Source organism: Macrotis lagotis, chromosome 7 (assembly GCF_037893015.1).
Source record: "Macrotis lagotis isolate mMagLag1 chromosome 7, bilby.v1.9.chrom.fasta, whole genome shotgun sequence".
Classification (NCBI taxonomy): Eukaryota; Metazoa; Chordata; class Mammalia; order Peramelemorphia; family Peramelidae; genus Macrotis; species Macrotis lagotis.
The window spans coordinates 20,629,114-20,647,195 of NC_133664.1; the positions used below are offsets into that span (position 1 = coordinate 20,629,114).

The window sequence follows — 18,082 nt, forward strand, 5'->3', positions numbered from 1 at the left end:
CTTGATGCCCCAAGTACCCAAAAGGTGACTGTTCTTGTGAGATGGCATGTCTTTTTTCTTTCCAAATCACCACAGCATCACTAGCTGAGTTTTCCATTAAATACTGTAGAAGGTTAGTGGGTGGAGGAAGGCTGTCTCTCCTATAATCTAGGTGATGATGAGGCTGCAGTCCATCAATAGCTGGGTGAGGAGCACCCATGCCAATGGAATGGGAGATCTTGGTAAGAAAGTGTATCTTTAATAAGACTTTTCTAAGCACTGAAATGGATTATTTGAAATAACTTGGCCCATTTCTATTGATCCATCCATCCATCACTCGCTTCCATGGCAACAGGGATTGAAACGGCAATACCACAGAACAATTAGAAACCTCGGCTTTCTGTGGTTCTGGATGACAGTGAAATGGTATGAATATCAGGGCTAATTTGAATGAGAAGATAAAATAAAATACTTGTGCCAGATATCGTCAAATGTGTAGAATACCGTGAAAGAGAATTTTTAGACCATAATTATAATCATTGCTATTTACATGTAGTATTAAGGCTTGCAAATGTCTCATCACACACACACACACACACACACACACACACACACACACACACACACGCATGCATGTGTGGACATTATTATGTATGTCTCTACAGAGACACACCCTTATGTCCATATTCTAGATAGATACAGTCATAGTTAAAGATCAGAGGGATGCCTCCTCCCACCTGAGCCCCAGGACATGAGCTAGGCACTTAAGGAATTATGAGCTCCTGAGGCTCTCAGGGGTTCAGTGGCTTGCTCAAGTTCTGGCTATAGAGGTGAGCTGCCTAGGCCAACTCTCCTGAGTGCACCACCAGCACCACCTCTAATCTTGAATGCGATTCAATTTACTGCCTTATTATTGTTGGGTATTCATTGGGCATTTAAAATAAGAGAGGCCCTTCAGAGATCCTCTCACCTGCCCACTCCCCATTATAAATGAGGAAAGCGACTAGTCAAGACCAGGAACCCTGGCCCCGCTACTTAATCAAGGCAATGGTGGGTCACTCTACAACCATCTGGACTTTCTACATTGTGCCGGTATTGAATGCTATGATGATGGGCAGACCTTGGAGGGCAGTCACAACCAGTGAAGAGGACTCTTGACACCACAGAAGTTACCAGACTTCTCTAGGGTCCTGCAGGTTATGAAGCAAAACCACTTAACTAACAGTTCCCAGGAGGCTGTGCCATCCAAGGGACTCCTCAGCTAAAAGGCACTCAGACCCTGCCCCCCCCCCCAGGGACACTAGTGGGGTGGCCTGAATTGCAATCCCCTTGCCTTGATAAAAGACCCTTTATTGTTGCTACTTCAGTAGTCCTCTCCAATTCTGATAGACTGGAATTTTCTCTTAAGACAGGTGCAGGGGCAGATAGGTGGCCCAGTGGATAGAGCACTGGCCCTGGAATCAGGAGTACCTGAGTTCAAATCTGGCCTCAGACATGTAATAATTATCTAGCTCTGTGGCCTTAAGCAAGCCACTTAACCCCATTTGCCTTGAAAAAACTAAAAAAAGACAGGTGCAGCCAAAACAGATGGAGTCAGGAGGGACGGGAATTCAGGGAAGCCTGGAGAGATTTGCATGAATTGATGCTGAATGAGATAAGCAGAACCAGAAAAGCCCTGTACACCCTAACAGCAACATGGGAGTGATGATCATGTGTCATCATGCTCAAACCAACAGGGCAGCAATCAGGGACAATTTGGGGCTGTCTGCGATCGAGAATACCATCTGTATCCAGAGAAACAACTGTGGAACAAAGACAATAGTCTTAATTAAAAAAAAAAGTTGTCTTATTATCTAATTCTGCTATATCTCATACCATTTTTCTTCCTTAAGGATATGATTTCTCTCTTATCATATCCAACTTAGATCAATGCTTACTATGGGAATGATGTAAAGACTAACAGACTGCCTTCTGGGGGTGAGGGGTGGGGTGGGGGAGGGAAGCAGGATGGGGGGAAAATTGTAAAACTTAAAATAAATAAAACCTTTCTAAAATGAAAAAAAAATCTAGTGGCATCAGGATCCAGAGTGGCGAGAGTCAGCTCCCCAAAACTTGGCCCCAGCATGGGGGGGGGGGGCCTCTGACTCTTCCCTTGTCCATCTCCTCCCTCCCATGTCTCCCTGGCTTCTTTGCAGACAACACTGGGTTCTCATCTCTCCTGGTCTCCACCTCAGAATCCCCCTTCATTGTTACCCATCTTCACTCTCTCTGAAACACTGACCAAGAGTTGGACCTCCTCCTTGCCAGGACCTCCTTCTGTCCTAGCCTTCAGCTCCATTCCATCCTGTGACCTCTGAGAGGAAGCCCTGTCACTCATTCTCCTTCCCATCTTCAATCTCTTCCTTTCCAGTGATCCATCTTCTGCCACTCATAATATACCCCAAGTCCCTTGACCCTTAGGATCCTCTCAGCTGAGCCTGCCATTTCTACCTGTAAACATCCACCTTTTCTGGTCCTCCCCTATTCTGTCCCTTTTCTCAGAGTCTTGTTCTAGCAGCCTCCAGGGGCAGCACACACCACTCAGAGCAAAGATGCTCTTGGGGGTTGCCGCAGCTATCATCAACTCTGTGGTGGTTCTCTGAACCTCTTAGAGCCAGTGAGTACAACTCAAGGCCCTGGGCCCCCTGCGGCCAAAAAGCCCATTCATGCAGCCCCCATCATAACTGGAAAAAGAAGGGAACTAGCCACCTTGTGACATCATACACCAGCAAGACACACACCCTTAACTAACATATCTCAGCTTTTCATGGAATTAACATTTTGGGGTCTCACAAACCAAAGGAGTTGTTTTGGGTTTGTCTGTTCATTTTTCTTTTTAACAAAGGCTATGCCTACAGGAATTAGGATCTTTATTTTAAGATGTTTTCCGGCTCATTATAACGGCAACAGGCAACTTTATTATATACAACATTAACTTCTATTTTGTCACAGGACTTTGAGAACAGATTTCAAGATTTTTAAAAAACTTCAATTGCAAATCAGTATATTTGCTACTCCATTCTTTGTTGACATCAATAGGTTGCCTGCAACCTTGTAAATAGAATGTCTAGAGCTGCAATCAAATATGCTACTTAAAGAAAAATTTATTCAAGTGTCTTTAGTGGACTTTTATAAGTTATACCTGCCTAAAGAAATATATCTGACTTTTCACGAACATGCCCAGTTCATGATATCTCTTTTGGGGAGTACATATATTTGTGAGCAACTTTTTTCTCATATGAAGCATACAAAAAGCAAAAAAAGAACAAACATTTTAGGTAAGTATCTTGAAAATATTCTCCTCATGCTACAACTTCTATCAAACCAGATATAGATGCCCTGGTATTGAAAAAGCAGGCTCAGTGTTCAAGTTAAAAATGGCACATTCCTATTTTTTTAAAAAGTAAATTTTTATTATTATACATTGTTACATTTAACAATGTAACCATTTTATTATTGTACTCATTGGTAATATGGCTGTAGTCATAAATAAATAAATGTTAAATTCTATAGGTTGGGGTAGCTAGGTGGCACAGTGGCCTTGGAGTCAGGAGGGCCCGAGTTCAAATCCAACCTCAGATATTTAATAATTACCTAGCTGTGTGACCTTGGGCAAGTCACTTAACCCCATTGTCTTAAATTTTAAAAAAATACATTGTATATGTGGTCCTTAACAAGTTTTTCTTGGGTGATGTAGCCAAGAATAGCTAAATGCCTGGATACCCATGACTTAGAGTCTCATTTTCTGTGAAATGGGTATGATAACTATATTGCTTCCTAGGATTTGGAAGAGTGTGCAAGTTATATACCTGTTATTCTTGACAGCTGTCCTTCCTTGTCGCCTCTTCACCAACCCTTTTTCTTGTAGGAGCATCTATCCCAATTACAGTTTCCAGGGAGGGAATAGTAACAGGAAAGCCTGCAAGGGTTTTGAAAGTCCACTACCACACGCCTGTTAAGTTCATCCCCTGCTTCTGGCAGCTCATCAGCCCCCTTTGCTTGGAAGCCACAGGTGTGCACTTGAGACCTGATTGGACCATTCAAACCAAGTCCTGCTTGAAATCTATGGAATATACTGGAAGATACACTTCCTTAATGAGAGGACCCAAACCATGAAAGAAAAATGGATATGTATGCATCCCATCATGATTATCAAACACAAAAGAACAGACTAACTGAAAGGTGTGTGATAATACAGACTTCAATATTTAAATGGATGGGATTATGGAGGGGAAAAGGCAAATCTGACAAGAAACCCTTTTCAAAATGAGGTTAGAGCAAAAATTCCAGGCTAAAAAATTCCCCAAAGCCTAAGACTGCTGGGCAGTCTTTGAGCCTAGGCAGCTCAAAGACTATGACTCAAAGGAAAAATAAATGTTAAATACATTACTTGTATCTAACACTGTTTAAATTTTACAAACACAATATTATACTTATAAAGCACAGAAATAAACAAATTCCCATCTGTAACAATTGAGAACTGAAAAATAAATTAACTAAAAGCATTTATTCAGTACCTATTTGCTAAAGAGAAAATAAAATGATCAAATCAAATCGTTAGGTATGTTTAATTATAAATGACTTAAAGATTAGAAATCATACACTCAGGTAAACAGATATCACATACATGGAGACTCACAAATGCACACATGTCACATCCATCCCCCTCACAATGAACCTCTACTTCAATTCAACTTTGATCTATTCCCCAGTAAACAAGGTCCATTTCCATGTCTCTCTTTGACTAAGTTACTGGGAAAGGACCAAAGACCTACTTTCCTTAGTCCCTAACTGTGTCCCTGTGCTTTCTGACATGGAAAATCAAGAAAGTGAATCTAGGCAACCAGCAACAGGCAGGAAGACAGACCGCCAGCAGCAGCAGCAGCAGCACCACCATTGTTTTAAATACTCAATCTCCCCAACACATGGTTAGAGGATTCACTTACCTCCACTGCTACCACAATCAAAATAAGGTCCGTTTTGGAATCTGGGAAAACCGCATTTAATTGTGGAGACATTCCAATCAGCGCACAGTTGGTAACCACTGATATGACGCTCATGGTCTCAAAAGCCAACTAAAAGGGAAAAAAGGTCATATGAATAACAAATATCTTTCTTTATCTAGTCCCTCCTACTTCTTCCTCTTTTCTTGCTATGACATGGGGATGGAGAGGTGGATAGGGGAGCTACAACAAAATTTTTCTATTCTGAAAACAAGAGTTTTTTTAAAAATGCTTTTTCCTATATTAGTAATTCTCAAACTTTTCAGACTCAGGATTCCTCACACTCTTAAAAATTATTGAGGACTTCATATTGTTTTCAAGGGCTGATATGAAACTAAAACTGAAAAATATTAAATATTCATTAGTTTATTTTAAAATAAAAATAAAAAACTCATCACATATTCACTGCAGGACATAGGTTATAAAAACTTACTATATTTTCTGAAAAAGAAATCATAGTGAGAAGAGTGATGTTTTACCTAATTGTGCAAATCTGCTTAGTGTTTAGATTAACAGAAGACACCTGGATTCTCCACTGCTTCAATATTCCATCTGTTGGAATACATTATTTTGTTGATATATATATATATATATATATATATATATATATATATATATATATATCTCTGAAAGAAGACCTGACCTCAAACATATAGAGAACTGGGAACAAGGAAGGCTGAATGACTGTCCAAAGTCATACAATAAGTCAGTGGGAAAAGCTGAGTCTAAAACCCAGGCAGGTGAAGATCTGAATAAGAAATGTCATCTTGGTCCAATGTGTTGTTACTGGGATATGGATCCCCACGTATCTCAAAAGCCAATGTGCCAACTGAGAGAACCAACATGTGTACAGTTAATTAAGGTTTGTAAGGCGCTTTACATGTTTTCTCATTTGGTATGAGATAAGGGGTTTGTCATTCAACTGGAGGCAGTAGATGAGATTTCAAATACATTTTTATTTTTTGCAAATAGTCCTCACAGAAGGAGTCAGGAGAAGGGCCACCTGTTCCTCTGAGATAGGAAAGGAAAAATGCAAAATGGATGAAGGAAAGATCCTGAAGGAATAAAAGTTTCTACCTCTGTAAGAATGAAACTGCAGTGGATTCAATGGTAAGTTTTGTAATCTCCTCCAAGAGCATCTGGCATCATGGGAGAGGTGGAGAAGGCACTAGGGGAAAAAGACTAGGGTCTCATAGGTCAGAATGATGGGAGACAGCACTGAAAAGGAGGGATGAGCACCATCACTGCTCCCCAGCTATGTTGGACAAACGGGAAGGATTCTCTCATTATAAAAAAGGGCTTTGACCTCACCAACACACAAATTGGGAGATTCTGGGTGGGCCCAAGAGGAGAGCAGTGTGGTCCAAGACAGAAGTGTGCCTACCTGCCTTGTCTCCTTCCCTCTACCACCACTGGACGATGAGCTCCTCCACTGGTCACTTACCTATCTGGTCTAGGTCCATATAAAAGGGCAGTTAAACCTAAGGACGGTGATGCTGGGATCCCTAGCAAGCACTCTGGAGGTTCTCCTTGGAGAAAGTCTATCATGACTAAAATCAAATATAACCTTTAAAAGTAGTTCAACCATGATGATTGACTTCAACAATCACTCAATGTTTTGACCAGCTTTCAACATTTTCTAAACTTTATAAATCCATCACAAAATCTTTAGTTTAAGTTTCTGCCATATTAAAGAAGATTAGGGCAGTCCACCTGGAGAGTAGATAGCAAGGCAGAAAACAGCAATCCTAGACAATAACCCTGTATGGGTGGGAGGAAGAAGGCAAGGATACAGAGGAGAAGAAGAGAAAAGAAGGGAGGGGCAGAGAGAGAAAGAAAGAGGGAAGGGATTCCTTCTCCAAGGGCACCCCATGGGGATCTCTGGATCTTGGCTGCCTTTCTCTCCTCATTCCTGAGTAATGAGTGCCTTGGACTTGGGGGTCTAAAGATCTGGGCTCATCTTGGTCTGCAACAAAGTAGGAAAGGTTTTTAAAAAACCCCTGAAGATATATCTCTTTCTTCTTGGGTCCAGCCCCAGTGCCTCCATAACATCCCTGTGATTTCATTCATTTAACGTCCCCTCACCTCCACATCTCAACACCAGGGCTGGCACCACTTGCACCACCCCCTGAGGGGGCTATTGTGGGAAAAGGGCTAGAAACACAAGGTGTTGCAGTTACTAGGGAAACCCTGTCTCACCACCCTTGGCCAGGCCTAGGAGACAAGATCCTGACCATTAAAGTCCAGGAAGAAGCCTTGGACAGAATTCTATGTATACTGAAGACATGCCATGAACCATGGCCTCAGAATAGAAGGACTAGGAGGGACCTAAGAAGTCAACTATTTCACTAAGACAGATGGGAAAACTGAGGCCTAGCAAGAGAAATGATTTAATGAAGGCCATTCAACAAGCTGAAAGGAAAGCATGACTAGAACCCAGATCTCTTCTATCTTTACTCTTTAAAAAAAAAACCAGAAAATTCCCAAGGGAGAAAACCAGATTACCTGCCAGACACCAATACTTGCTGAAGGTTCTGCAAATGGCCGCTTGAAAATCTTGCACATTTTTAAGGCGTCTGAATTAATTTCAGAAAAGTTGTTGAGAACGGCAAAGGCAGCTGCTAATGGATAGACACATGAGAAAAGACTCACATATCCAAACTGTAAGAATAGCTCCAAGTAATCATCAAAGGTACCCTGAAAAAGAAAGTCACATAAAGAAAACAGTACATTACTCAGTTATGGACAACTCACAAAAAACAGAATCATTAATACTATTCAGGACATGTATCTCCACTGACAGTCTCCCAGTTCCTCCACCTCCAACAATTTGTTTGAAGTGAGAAACAAATGCAAATTTAGGCTACAAAAAACTCAGCTCCAGAACCAAAAATGAAAAGGGTTTTAAGTTTCTTTCCTTGTTTTTCATATATTCACTTCAAAGAGAAAGTAAATGACCCAGAATTACGGCTAACAAGTGATGGCCTTCTGTTGTATCCCCACAATTTTAGTGATTTGAAAAAATCTCTGGCCTCATGTGCACCACTACCCCCCATCCCCAATCACCTCCTTTCAGGAAGGTGATCAGAAAGCCAGAAAACAAAAAGGAGAGAAAAGACAGAAAAAGAGGAGTGCCAGGAAGGGGAGATGTGACAGAGAGAGAAGACGACATAATATGAAGAAACCTTTCTGTAATTGGATTTTAAATCTTTGGTTTGGTCCATTTGATCTCATTTATATGCAAGGAATGGGGGGTGGGGCTGTTCAAAACTATGTAAAATGATTCAGAAGGGGAAGGAACACACAAGATACCCCTTTAAGAAGGCAGGTTTGAGAAGGGGAAAAATCACTGAAGGAGCCAGAAAGCCGGGGCGGGGGGGGGGGGGTGAAGAGGAAAGGATTATAAGGTAAAAACAAAAGAAATCTTCTAAAGTTCAGTTAATAATTATAGATGGCATACTGGCCACTTTGGAGGAAGTAGCCGCCAGGCAGAAAAATCTGGCTGGGACCCTCACCTCTTTACACTTTCTCTCTGGCTAATTCAGTTTCTCTCTCTCTCTCTCTCTCTCTCTCTCTCTCTCTCTCTCTCTCTCTCTCTCTCTCTCTCTCTCTCTCTCCCCCTAGGGTGGTTTAAAAGCCGTCCAAGCTTTTGGGTCACTTTTGATCAGTTGTGCAGAGAGACACATCTAGAAGTATTTTTTCACTGAAGCAGAATGTAATCAGTAGAAATCAGAGTGGCCCAGGTCTGGACTCAGCATGCGGAGTAAAGTCAGTCTGGGGGAATTACTTTCAGGGGAATGGTGAGAAACTGTCCACATCAGGACCACATTGAAAAAACAAAACAAACAAATAAACCAACCCCCCCCCCCAAAAAAAAAAACACTGAGCAAAGATCATTAGATTAGGTTATCAGGTCAGTGACCTTTGGGAGGAGCTCAGTCTACTTTCAACAGATAGTTTTCTCCCTAAACAAGGCAGACCCTTCTTCATCCCCTGCCCAGCTGCCCTCCTCTGTCCTTCTTCCTGCCCCAGGAACACTTTCATCCTGGAAGAGAACTCCACCTCCTCAGTGACCACTGCCCTGCCAAAGGGGTGGGGAGGGAAGCTGAAGAGCTCCTTCCAGAACTTCCATTTAAGGAAGGTGCCACGCAGACTGCCCTCCTCCGCACCTGCTCCTCCTGCCCCACAAAGTGATCCCTTTCGTCCACCCCCCCACCCCCTTTGGGCTGTCTTCCCCCTTCAAGCTGAATGTTCCCAAAAGATACAAATTGTCTATTTTTCATTTTATTATTCATAGTTTGATTCCCTTTTATTAATTTTTATTATTGCTTAGGGGAGGAAGAGTGAAGAGCTTTTCACCCCCCATGGGATGTGAAAATGTGCTTAAGATCTCTGAAGTTCCTCAGATAAGCCGAAAAGGAAGTCGGGGCTGCCCAAAAAGTCATCTGACTTGCCTCATTTGAGAAATGATCCCAAGTGTCCCTGGCTCTTTGGCTCCCCTGGGACAGACAAATCCTTCCTCCTCAATCAGCACACGGTGAACCCTCTAAAGAGGGTTTCACCTGAACCTTGCTCAAGTTCATCTCTAGAGTCTGGTCAACTAGGTTTGTTTTCTTTATGAGATCATGATTCTGTTGAATGAAGTCTGTTCAGCTCTTATGAAAGGATCATGGGCTTATAGATTGCCTTCAAACTTTTATAGTCTAAAAGAAGGTATGATGTTGAAATATGTAAAGATTTATTTCTCTGTAAAAACTTGTCAGAAATTCCAAGCCATATTGAGGGTTACTTTTTGGCCTTCTGGACTTGTGCTAAAGCGTTATAAAACCTGTTTTTGCCTTTATAATCTCTACATTATGGTAAGATTTACCATATGAAATCAAGGAAGAGAGATTTTGTCCATAACAATATTGGCATTCTTGGTATACTGAAAGTGCTTAATATATGTTTATTGGCTGGCTGACAGTTCTATTAACCATAAAGTTGTCCTAACCACAAGCAACCTCAATATTCTAGACTTATCAGTTTGTAGTTCATTAAAGAAAGCAAGGATGATGTCTGGCTTACAAGCCAGTCTAGAAGACAGGAAGGATTTTCTAGCACCATCAGTGCTATGACCTCTAAGTTAAGAAATAAACTCCAAATAAGTCCCAATTCCAATATAATCTTTCTTAATCCATCACTCAAAAGGTCCTGCCTGACCATCAGAGCGCCTTCTCTCACTTGCTCATCTGTCTCCCCTTTAGGGGTAACAGCTATAATTTCATCAAGATCTGCAAAGTTTTCAGATTTTTGGTATATGCTTTTGTGGTGGCATAGTTGTTTTCAGTGGTATCTGACTTTTCGGGATCCCTTTGGGGTTTTCTTGGAAAAGATACCAGAATGGTTTGGCCATTTTCTTCTCCTCTATAAATAAGAAAACTGAGGTCAACATGGTGAAGTGACTTGCTCACAGATTTTAACTTCAGAAGATGAGTCTTCCTGACTCCAAGTCTGATGCTCTATCCAGTGTATCCCCAAGCTGTTAGCTTTAAAGTGGTTCCTTTTAGGGAAGAGGGTAAGCTGGGGAACCCTGACAGGTAGTCACAGAATAGTGCTATTGCCTATTTCAATGTCTTGATTAGAGGCACTTAATCAATGTGTTTCAGCTCCCAGAAATCTCAGCCCTGCCAACAGATAAGACCCATTTAGACTCACCAGGTAAGTTCCTTTTTCTTTTTCCAGAATGATTTGTTCATACAGAGTAACATCCACATCTGCTTTTAAAGCCTGCATCCTTTTCTTCACCCGTAAGTCATACTTCTTTTGAAGCCAATAAGGAAGAAAGGTTTCTACAATCTGGTTCAGAATCTGAGAAGTAATCAGCAGAGTAGCCAGGCTCTAAAGAAGAACAAACAATGAAAGTTGAGCGAGGGTACAACAACAAGTGAGACACATCCAACCATTCTGGAAAGAAATTTGAAACTACACCCAAAGGGCAACAAAAATGAGCATTACCCTTTAATCCAGTAATACCACTACTGGTCTATACCCTGAAGAGATGATGAAAAAGGGTAAAAACATCACTTGGACAAAAATATTCATAGCAGCCCTGTTTGTGGTGGCAAAGAATTGGAAATCAAGTAAATGTCCTTCAACTGGGGAATGGCTTAGCAAACTGTGGTCTATGTATGTCATGGAACACTATTGTTCTAGAAACCAGGAGGGATGGGAATCCAGGGAAGCCTGGAGGGATCTGCATGAACTGATGCTGAGCGAGACGAGCAGAACCAGAAGAACACTGTCCACCCTAACAACAACATGGGGGTGACAATCAACCTGGATGGACTTGATCATTCCATCAGTGCAACAATCAGGGACAATTTGGGACTGTCTGCGATGGAGAATGCCATCTGTATCCAGAGAAAAATTGTGGAGTTTGAACAAAGACCAAGGACTATTACCTTTAATTTAGGGGAAAAAACTGCTATCTTATTGTCTGATCTTGCTATCTCTTATACTTTATGTTTCTTCCTTAAGGATATGATTTCTCTCTCATCATATTCAATTTGGATGAATGTATACCATGGAAACAATGTAAAGACTAACAGATGACTTCTGTGGGGGTGGGGAGAGAAGCAAGATTAGGGAAAAAATTGTAAAACTCAAAATAAATAAAATCTTTAAAAGGAAAAAAAAATTTAAAAAACTGCCTTGGCTGCATCCCATTAAAAAAAAAAAAAGAAACTTGGGTTCTGACAAACCTTTCCCTAAAAATTAATCTCAAGGCACTAACGAATACAACTCGTTATTGAGGAAAGGCCCCTTCTCTCCATTTTCTTTTCCCTTCAAGGTTCTGTGAATCTGCCACGGCAGACCTTCCAAACTAAGCAGAGAGCTAAGGCCAGGGCCTGGGTCTCTGGTCTCACGGGCTCAGTAAGGGAAGGCCTGAAAATGGGGAACTGACATGGCCTGGACACCAGGCCGCCGGATTTGGGGAGAGCCTAGTAGACAAGGGCACCCTTTCACCTCAGTGACTTCATCCTGGACCCAGATCATGAGAGAGATGAAGGCAGAGAGATAGGCTGCCAACCAGGATTTCCCTATTCCAGACTTGTGGCCCAGGCCTATCTTGCCAGATGTGCTCTATGCCTTCTGTGAGTCTTTCTGGAGAATTCTTAAATTCTTCCACTGACCCTGCTTTGAGTTTCAACTGACAATGAGACCCAATGCCCTTCCTCCTCCTTGTTTTAGGAAGTGACTTCCTATCTAGCCCTCTGCTTTCAAGGAAACTCTTGGTATAAAGACTTTCTCCATCACTGCAGACTGACAAGCCCTCAGTAACCCAGAGTCATAGAGGATTAAACAGAGCCTGGGAAGTTACAGACATGCCCATATTCATAAGGCAGGATGTGGTCAAGGAGGAATTTGAACCCAGGCCATGCCTTCTCAAGGCTGACTCTCTAGATACATTATTCGACCATAAAACTAATTTGTATTCTTCATACTCACCTGTCGCAAAAGTTTCATATCTTTCAACACAAAGGCAATGTAGAAGAGGGACGCAAAACAATTTAGGAAATTGAACTGTCAAAAAAAAATTCAAAGTGATTGCAAGAATAAAACATTAAAGTATTTTCAAAATTAAGTGACAAATTCAGCTATATTTCAAAAAGACAAAGTATTTTCTTTTAAAAGGAGTTTTAAAAGCCATTTGGAACTTTCCCATCTCTTTTGTGACTTTCCCTTTGCTGCTTCCTGTTTCCCTTCGGATCCATCTCTCTGCCTTTCTCCCTGAAGGAGACGTTGATGACTTATCTAATATCTGAAGCACCTGCTCTATGCCAATATTAAACACCTATTAAGCACCACTGTTCCGTCACTGTGGGTACTATATGGGGGCTGATAGGAGAAATCTTCTTCCCTATGACTTTGACTTCCTTCACTTTCCTTTAGAAGAACCAGGACAGGTAGCTAGGTGGTACAGTAGATAAAGCACTGGCTCTTTAGTCAGGAGGGTCTGAGTTCAATTCCAATCTCAGACACTTAATACTGACTTAGCTGTGGAGCCTTAGGTAAGTCACTTAACCCCAATGCCTTGCAAAAAAAATAGAACTGGAAGCAGTCCCTGTCTTTCACCAAATTCAGCTGAGCTAATTCTACTCCAGGATCTCTTTCTCACACAGATATCTCTTCTTTCTTTCAGTGGTTTCTTCCCTGCCCTCTTTTTTTGCTGACTCAAGTTACCTTAGGAGAGTGTCTCTTCTCTTCTCCACATTACCTTTGTCAGTCAAAAAAAAAAAGTTTAGGTATCTTTAATTATGACTTGTAAGTGAAAGGGCGGCAGCATCCCTGAGAAGAGGCACAAATGTCAGGAAAATCTCTATTCACCTCCTCATCTTTTTTGTTTTGTTTTGTTTTTGCAAGGTAATGAGGTTAAATGATTTGCCCACAGTCACACAGCTAGGTAATTATTAAGTGTCTTAGGCTGAATTTGAACTTGGGTCCTACTGACTCCAGAGTCAGTACTCTAACCACTAGTTAAGCCAGACTTGCCATAAATATCAGCACTCCAGATAAATTGAAAAGATTTTTAATTAATTGTATTGTTTTTCTGTTTAGTTAAATTACTAATAATAATGCTTTGTCCTTCATTCTCAAAGAAGACCATGACATCGGGGGGTAATGCCATGGCAAACACTTGAATTGGATTTCAGTGAGGGGTTGCTCTGCTAAGCCCCTAGCCTCACTTTCTCTGCCAGAGCTATCTGAGTCCAGTGGCCAGATAGGAATAAGGAGCCCTAGAGATGATCCTGGATGCATGGCAATCAGGATTAAGTGAACGGCCCAAGGTCACACAGCTAGTAAGTGGCAAGTGTCTGAGGCTGGATTCGAACTCCAGTCCTCCTGACTCCAAGACCAGTGTTCTATCCACTACACCACCTAGTTTTCCTCCTCCTCATCTTTTTAAGCCAGATTTTCCTTAAATATCAGCATTCCAGAGAAATCAAAAAGACTTTTACTTAATTTTGTTGTTTTTCTGTTTGGTTAAATGATTAGTAAGTACTGTAACCATATTGTCTTATACAATTTTCATGGCAAATTTACAAAACATAATTATGGAATGGGTTAAATGGGCATTGAGGGACTACCCTGGGATTGAATAATTTATAAAATGTTCTTTCTCTTTTTTTATTTTTATTTTAGTTTTTTGTGGGACCAAGGGGTTAAGTGAATTGCCCAGGGTCACCCAGCTAGTAAGTGTCAAATGTGTGAGGCTGAATTAGAACTCAAGTGCTACTAACTCCAGGGCCAGTTCTCCATACACTGCATTATCTAGCTGTTCCCTAACATGTTCTTTCTGGGGGGAAATATGCTCCAAATTTCCAAAAGCAGATTGACTCATTTTTATAACAAAACCCATTCATAAGCTGAGATTTTAAACTTTTAGGTGTAAATAGATTTTTTTTTTAAAAAACAACAAAACTCTTCCCTTATCAAATTATTTAGAAAAGTTACTAGTGAGAAGCTAATGGTTCAGGGGTCACCAACAAGAGAACTAAAATTCTGCATGAGTCATAAATGTGAGACATTGTTTCTGGATCATTGAGAATTAGCAGCAAGGGGTGGCTAGGTGGTGCAGTGGATAGAGCACTGGCCCTGGAGTCAGGAGGACCTGAGTTCAAATCCGACTTCAGACACTTAATAATGACCTAGCTGTGTGGCCTTGGGCAAGCCACTTAACCCCACTACCTTGCAAAAACTAAAAAAAAAAAAAAAAAAAAAAAAAAATAGCAGCAAAATTCATTGCTATTACCTGAATTTTCTTATATTATTTTTACTTCTCTAACTTAGAATATCACCAGGATATAATGTTGGAAATAAGTCTTTATGATTCATTTCTAAAAGTTATGAATTTTTGGCATTAAAAACAACAAATTTGCACAGAAAAAAATCATACATACCACCAAGACCTTGAGTACTAGATGATTTTGATAGGCAGACTCCAGTCTGTGATTCTCTGAAATTAGTAATCAGAAATAGTCATGTTTTTCACTCAGATAAAAAGCCATGTTTGGATAATACTAATCTCAACTATGGTACCAAGACCCTTCATCAATTATTTTATTGCTTGTTTTTTTTCTCTTAAATTTTTTATTTATTTAAGGCAATGGGGTTAAGTGACTTGCCCAAGGTCACACAACTGGGTCATTATTAAGTGTCTAAGACTGGATTTGAACTCAGATCTCCTGACTCCAGAACTGTGTTCTATCCACTGCTGCCGCCTGGCTGCCCCCATCATCATTTTAAAAATTTCTTTATTGGGGTGGCTAGGTGAGTGCTGAAGCCAGAGGATGCCAAGGAAGCCAACTCAGGAGCGCTGTCCTAGGTTACATGCTCAAGTCAAACACACTTTGACCATATTTCTTGCTATTGAAGCTCCAGGGGTCTCCCCATTGGCTGTGGTCTGAAGGCCAGAGGCCAAGGGCATCTCTGCTCTTCTACGATGACCACAGCATTCCAAGGACGGGTGCAGGTCAGACCAAGCTACACCAGAGGGTGGACATGGAATCGCTCATTGGTTCCCTTTTAAACCTTAATGGGCCTCATTGGCCTCCACAAGGATTGAGGAAGTGGGCATTGCCCAGATGGCCTTCCAGAAGGCTGCATTCCCCCAAGGACCGAAGGACAGTTCAGATGAAGAGAGCAGACTTACCCCATGAGGTTAAAAATTCAGCTGCAAAGCGGTAGAGGCGGTTCATGATCTCGATGACGATGGCATAGATGATGCTGGGCACGTAGAGCAGGAGGTTGGTCAGCTCAGGAAATTGACTCTCCTGGTGTACTTCCTGCGCCCACGTCTCCAAATCAAAGTAAATCATCATGACATAGAGGGAGAAGTAGAGGCAGAGGCAGACGAAGGGCAGAGAGACCAGGTAGATGCGCAGTTGCCTCTTGAAGCTGGAGTAGAGAGGCTCTTCCCGGCCAGTGATGGGATTAATACCCAAGACGCCGTGGAAGCCTGGCCGCGGCTCCTCGAACTGCCTCTTCATCAACAGCGTCCCCCACCGGTAGGTCATCAGAGCACAGCCACGCTTCCAGACCTCCAGGATGACAGTGGACCAGATCAGGTTGAAGGAGGCGAAGATCACATACTTGTCATAGTCCTCCCAGTCGAACATGTAGTAGGGCAGTCCGATGACTGCCATGGGGATCAAGGCAAAAGTGAAGTACTCCAAGAAGGCAAAATAAAGGGCGATGGTTTCTCCAAAGTAGGTGCGGATGGTATCTGCAGGGACAGGAGGGAGGGGTGACAACCACACACATTTCACAGGCTGACTCTCTCTAGAGGCTGACTCACACCTTTGGACACAAGGAAGCCACTCCAGCTGAGGGTCCCCCCCATCACCTCCCCTGGACCCTTTTCAGAGAAGTTATGAGCAAGGTTGGTTGCTGAGCTCCACTGGAGGCCCACCATGAGTACTAGGGGTGGGAAGGCCTGACCCCTCCCCATGTAAACCGTCCTCAAAACACCAGCTCTTCAATATCAGAGGCCATAGGAAGGGTCCTCAAGCACCATTCGATCCAAATCCCTTGTGCCCGCCCTCCCGCATGAAGCCAGGCTCTGTGTGTAACTCAGGTTGGGCCTGCCTGGGGGGAAAGAGCAGAGGGCTGGGAGCCCAGGGAGCAGACTCGTGGCCCAGGTCCTCGGTTCACTGGCCAGGGGAATGGGGGAACCATTTCAGACTCTCCTCCTGCAAAAACAGGGCAGGTCACACTCAGTCCAGGTAGCCTACACTCTGCAAGTGAGCCTCTACAGAGCTGCACCCCCCCATCACTGTAGGGAGGAAGGTGGGTTTCCATTTTCCCCCAAACCCCACACCTTCCAATCCCCTGGTCTAACCCCAGCTTTCCCTCATAGTTTTCACAGGTGGCCCAGGGCACTGAAGACGTGTCTTGATTTAGGCCTTGAAAGAATGTATTCTAGCCTATATCATAATGACCATTATCAATCAATGAACAATTGGCTAACTGGGCTGGCTATCTGTCAGGAGGTGAGGCCTTCTAGGCCTCCAGGCAGTCCCATCAGAATTCATTCAGGAAGGGACAGAAGAAGAGCTGAACAGGCACAGTCAGGTCCCTACTCATGGATCCCGAGCAGCCCCTCGCTGATCACCCAAGGCTAACACAAGGGGGTCTGTGGGCTGTCCAGAGCATCTCTCAGACCTTGACCAGTAAGGTGGTGGACTCCCAGAGCCAAAGATCACTATTAAAAGGAATGAAGAGCACACAGCCCAGCCCTCAGGGACCCAGGTGGGATGACTGTCAAAAGTGAGGACTCTGGAGAGAAGGTAGCCAACCACTGTCAAGGAAGGTAGATGAGAAGGACATCTCCATGTCTGGATCATGGCTTAAATTACAGGACAAAGAGGTTCTGACCAGGGATGAAGCACACCCAACCTCACCCATTTAATCAAAGAGACTTTGAAACCAATATTAAAAATGAACCTCTTCAAAGCAGAGCCAAGGAGCTGGAGTATCCAGAAGCCCCCTCCCTTTCCACCCTGAACTCTGCCAAAAAGAAAGACAAAACTCATTAGGCTGATAGGAAATCCAAGAGAAAAATGAGTAAGCCACTTTAGAGACAGAGAGATTGGATCTGGCCAGGAAGGCGTCATGTGCAAAGCCCTCCTGCCCAAGGGAGAGGCTGGCCTACCAGCGGAGCTGTCCCAAAGCTGTGCTGGAGCCCCTTGACCTCTTGCATGGTGTGGAAACAGGGGGCCCTTTTGTCCCCCTCTCCATAGCTCTGGGGCAATCACCTGGGCAGGACAGGCTGAGGCAGAGCCCTGTGCCTAAGAACCAGGGGGCAATTGGAGTTCAGGGCTCAGGGGGTGCCCAGGGGCTGCAAAGGAATAACCAGGGCACCAGCTCTGTCCTTCTGAACCCACAGAGCTTTCTAGCTGGCTGGTGCAGTCAAATCTAATCCCAAACTTCACGAGTTTGAAGAGCTAAGACTGGGAGAGGGGAGCAATTAGACCACTTAAGGAGTCCCAAAAGCTGGCAGGGCCTCTGTCTGAGCT

The 18,082-nt window shown here is 42.9% G+C and overlaps 1 protein-coding gene across 6 annotated transcripts in view; it reads right to left on the reverse strand.

The window, feature by feature from the left end:
- Positions 1 to 18,082, reverse strand: part of ANO10 (anoctamin 10) — a 184,198-nt gene that overhangs the window by 144,836 nt on the left and 21,280 nt on the right. For all 6 annotated transcript variants that reach the window (XM_074195597.1, XM_074195593.1, XM_074195594.1 and 3 more), the window contains exons 6-11: positions 15,718 to 16,290; positions 14,966 to 15,021; positions 12,513 to 12,587; positions 10,719 to 10,901; positions 7,527 to 7,718; positions 4,965 to 5,093 (exon numbers count right to left, since the gene is read on the reverse strand). In XM_074195597.1, coding sequence (XP_074051698.1) covers positions 4,965 to 5,093; positions 7,527 to 7,718; positions 10,719 to 10,901; positions 12,513 to 12,587; positions 14,966 to 15,021; positions 15,718 to 16,290 — 1,208 coding nt within the window. The remainder of the gene's footprint in view (positions 1 to 4,964; positions 5,094 to 7,526; positions 7,719 to 10,718; positions 10,902 to 12,512; positions 12,588 to 14,965; positions 15,022 to 15,717; positions 16,291 to 18,082) is intronic.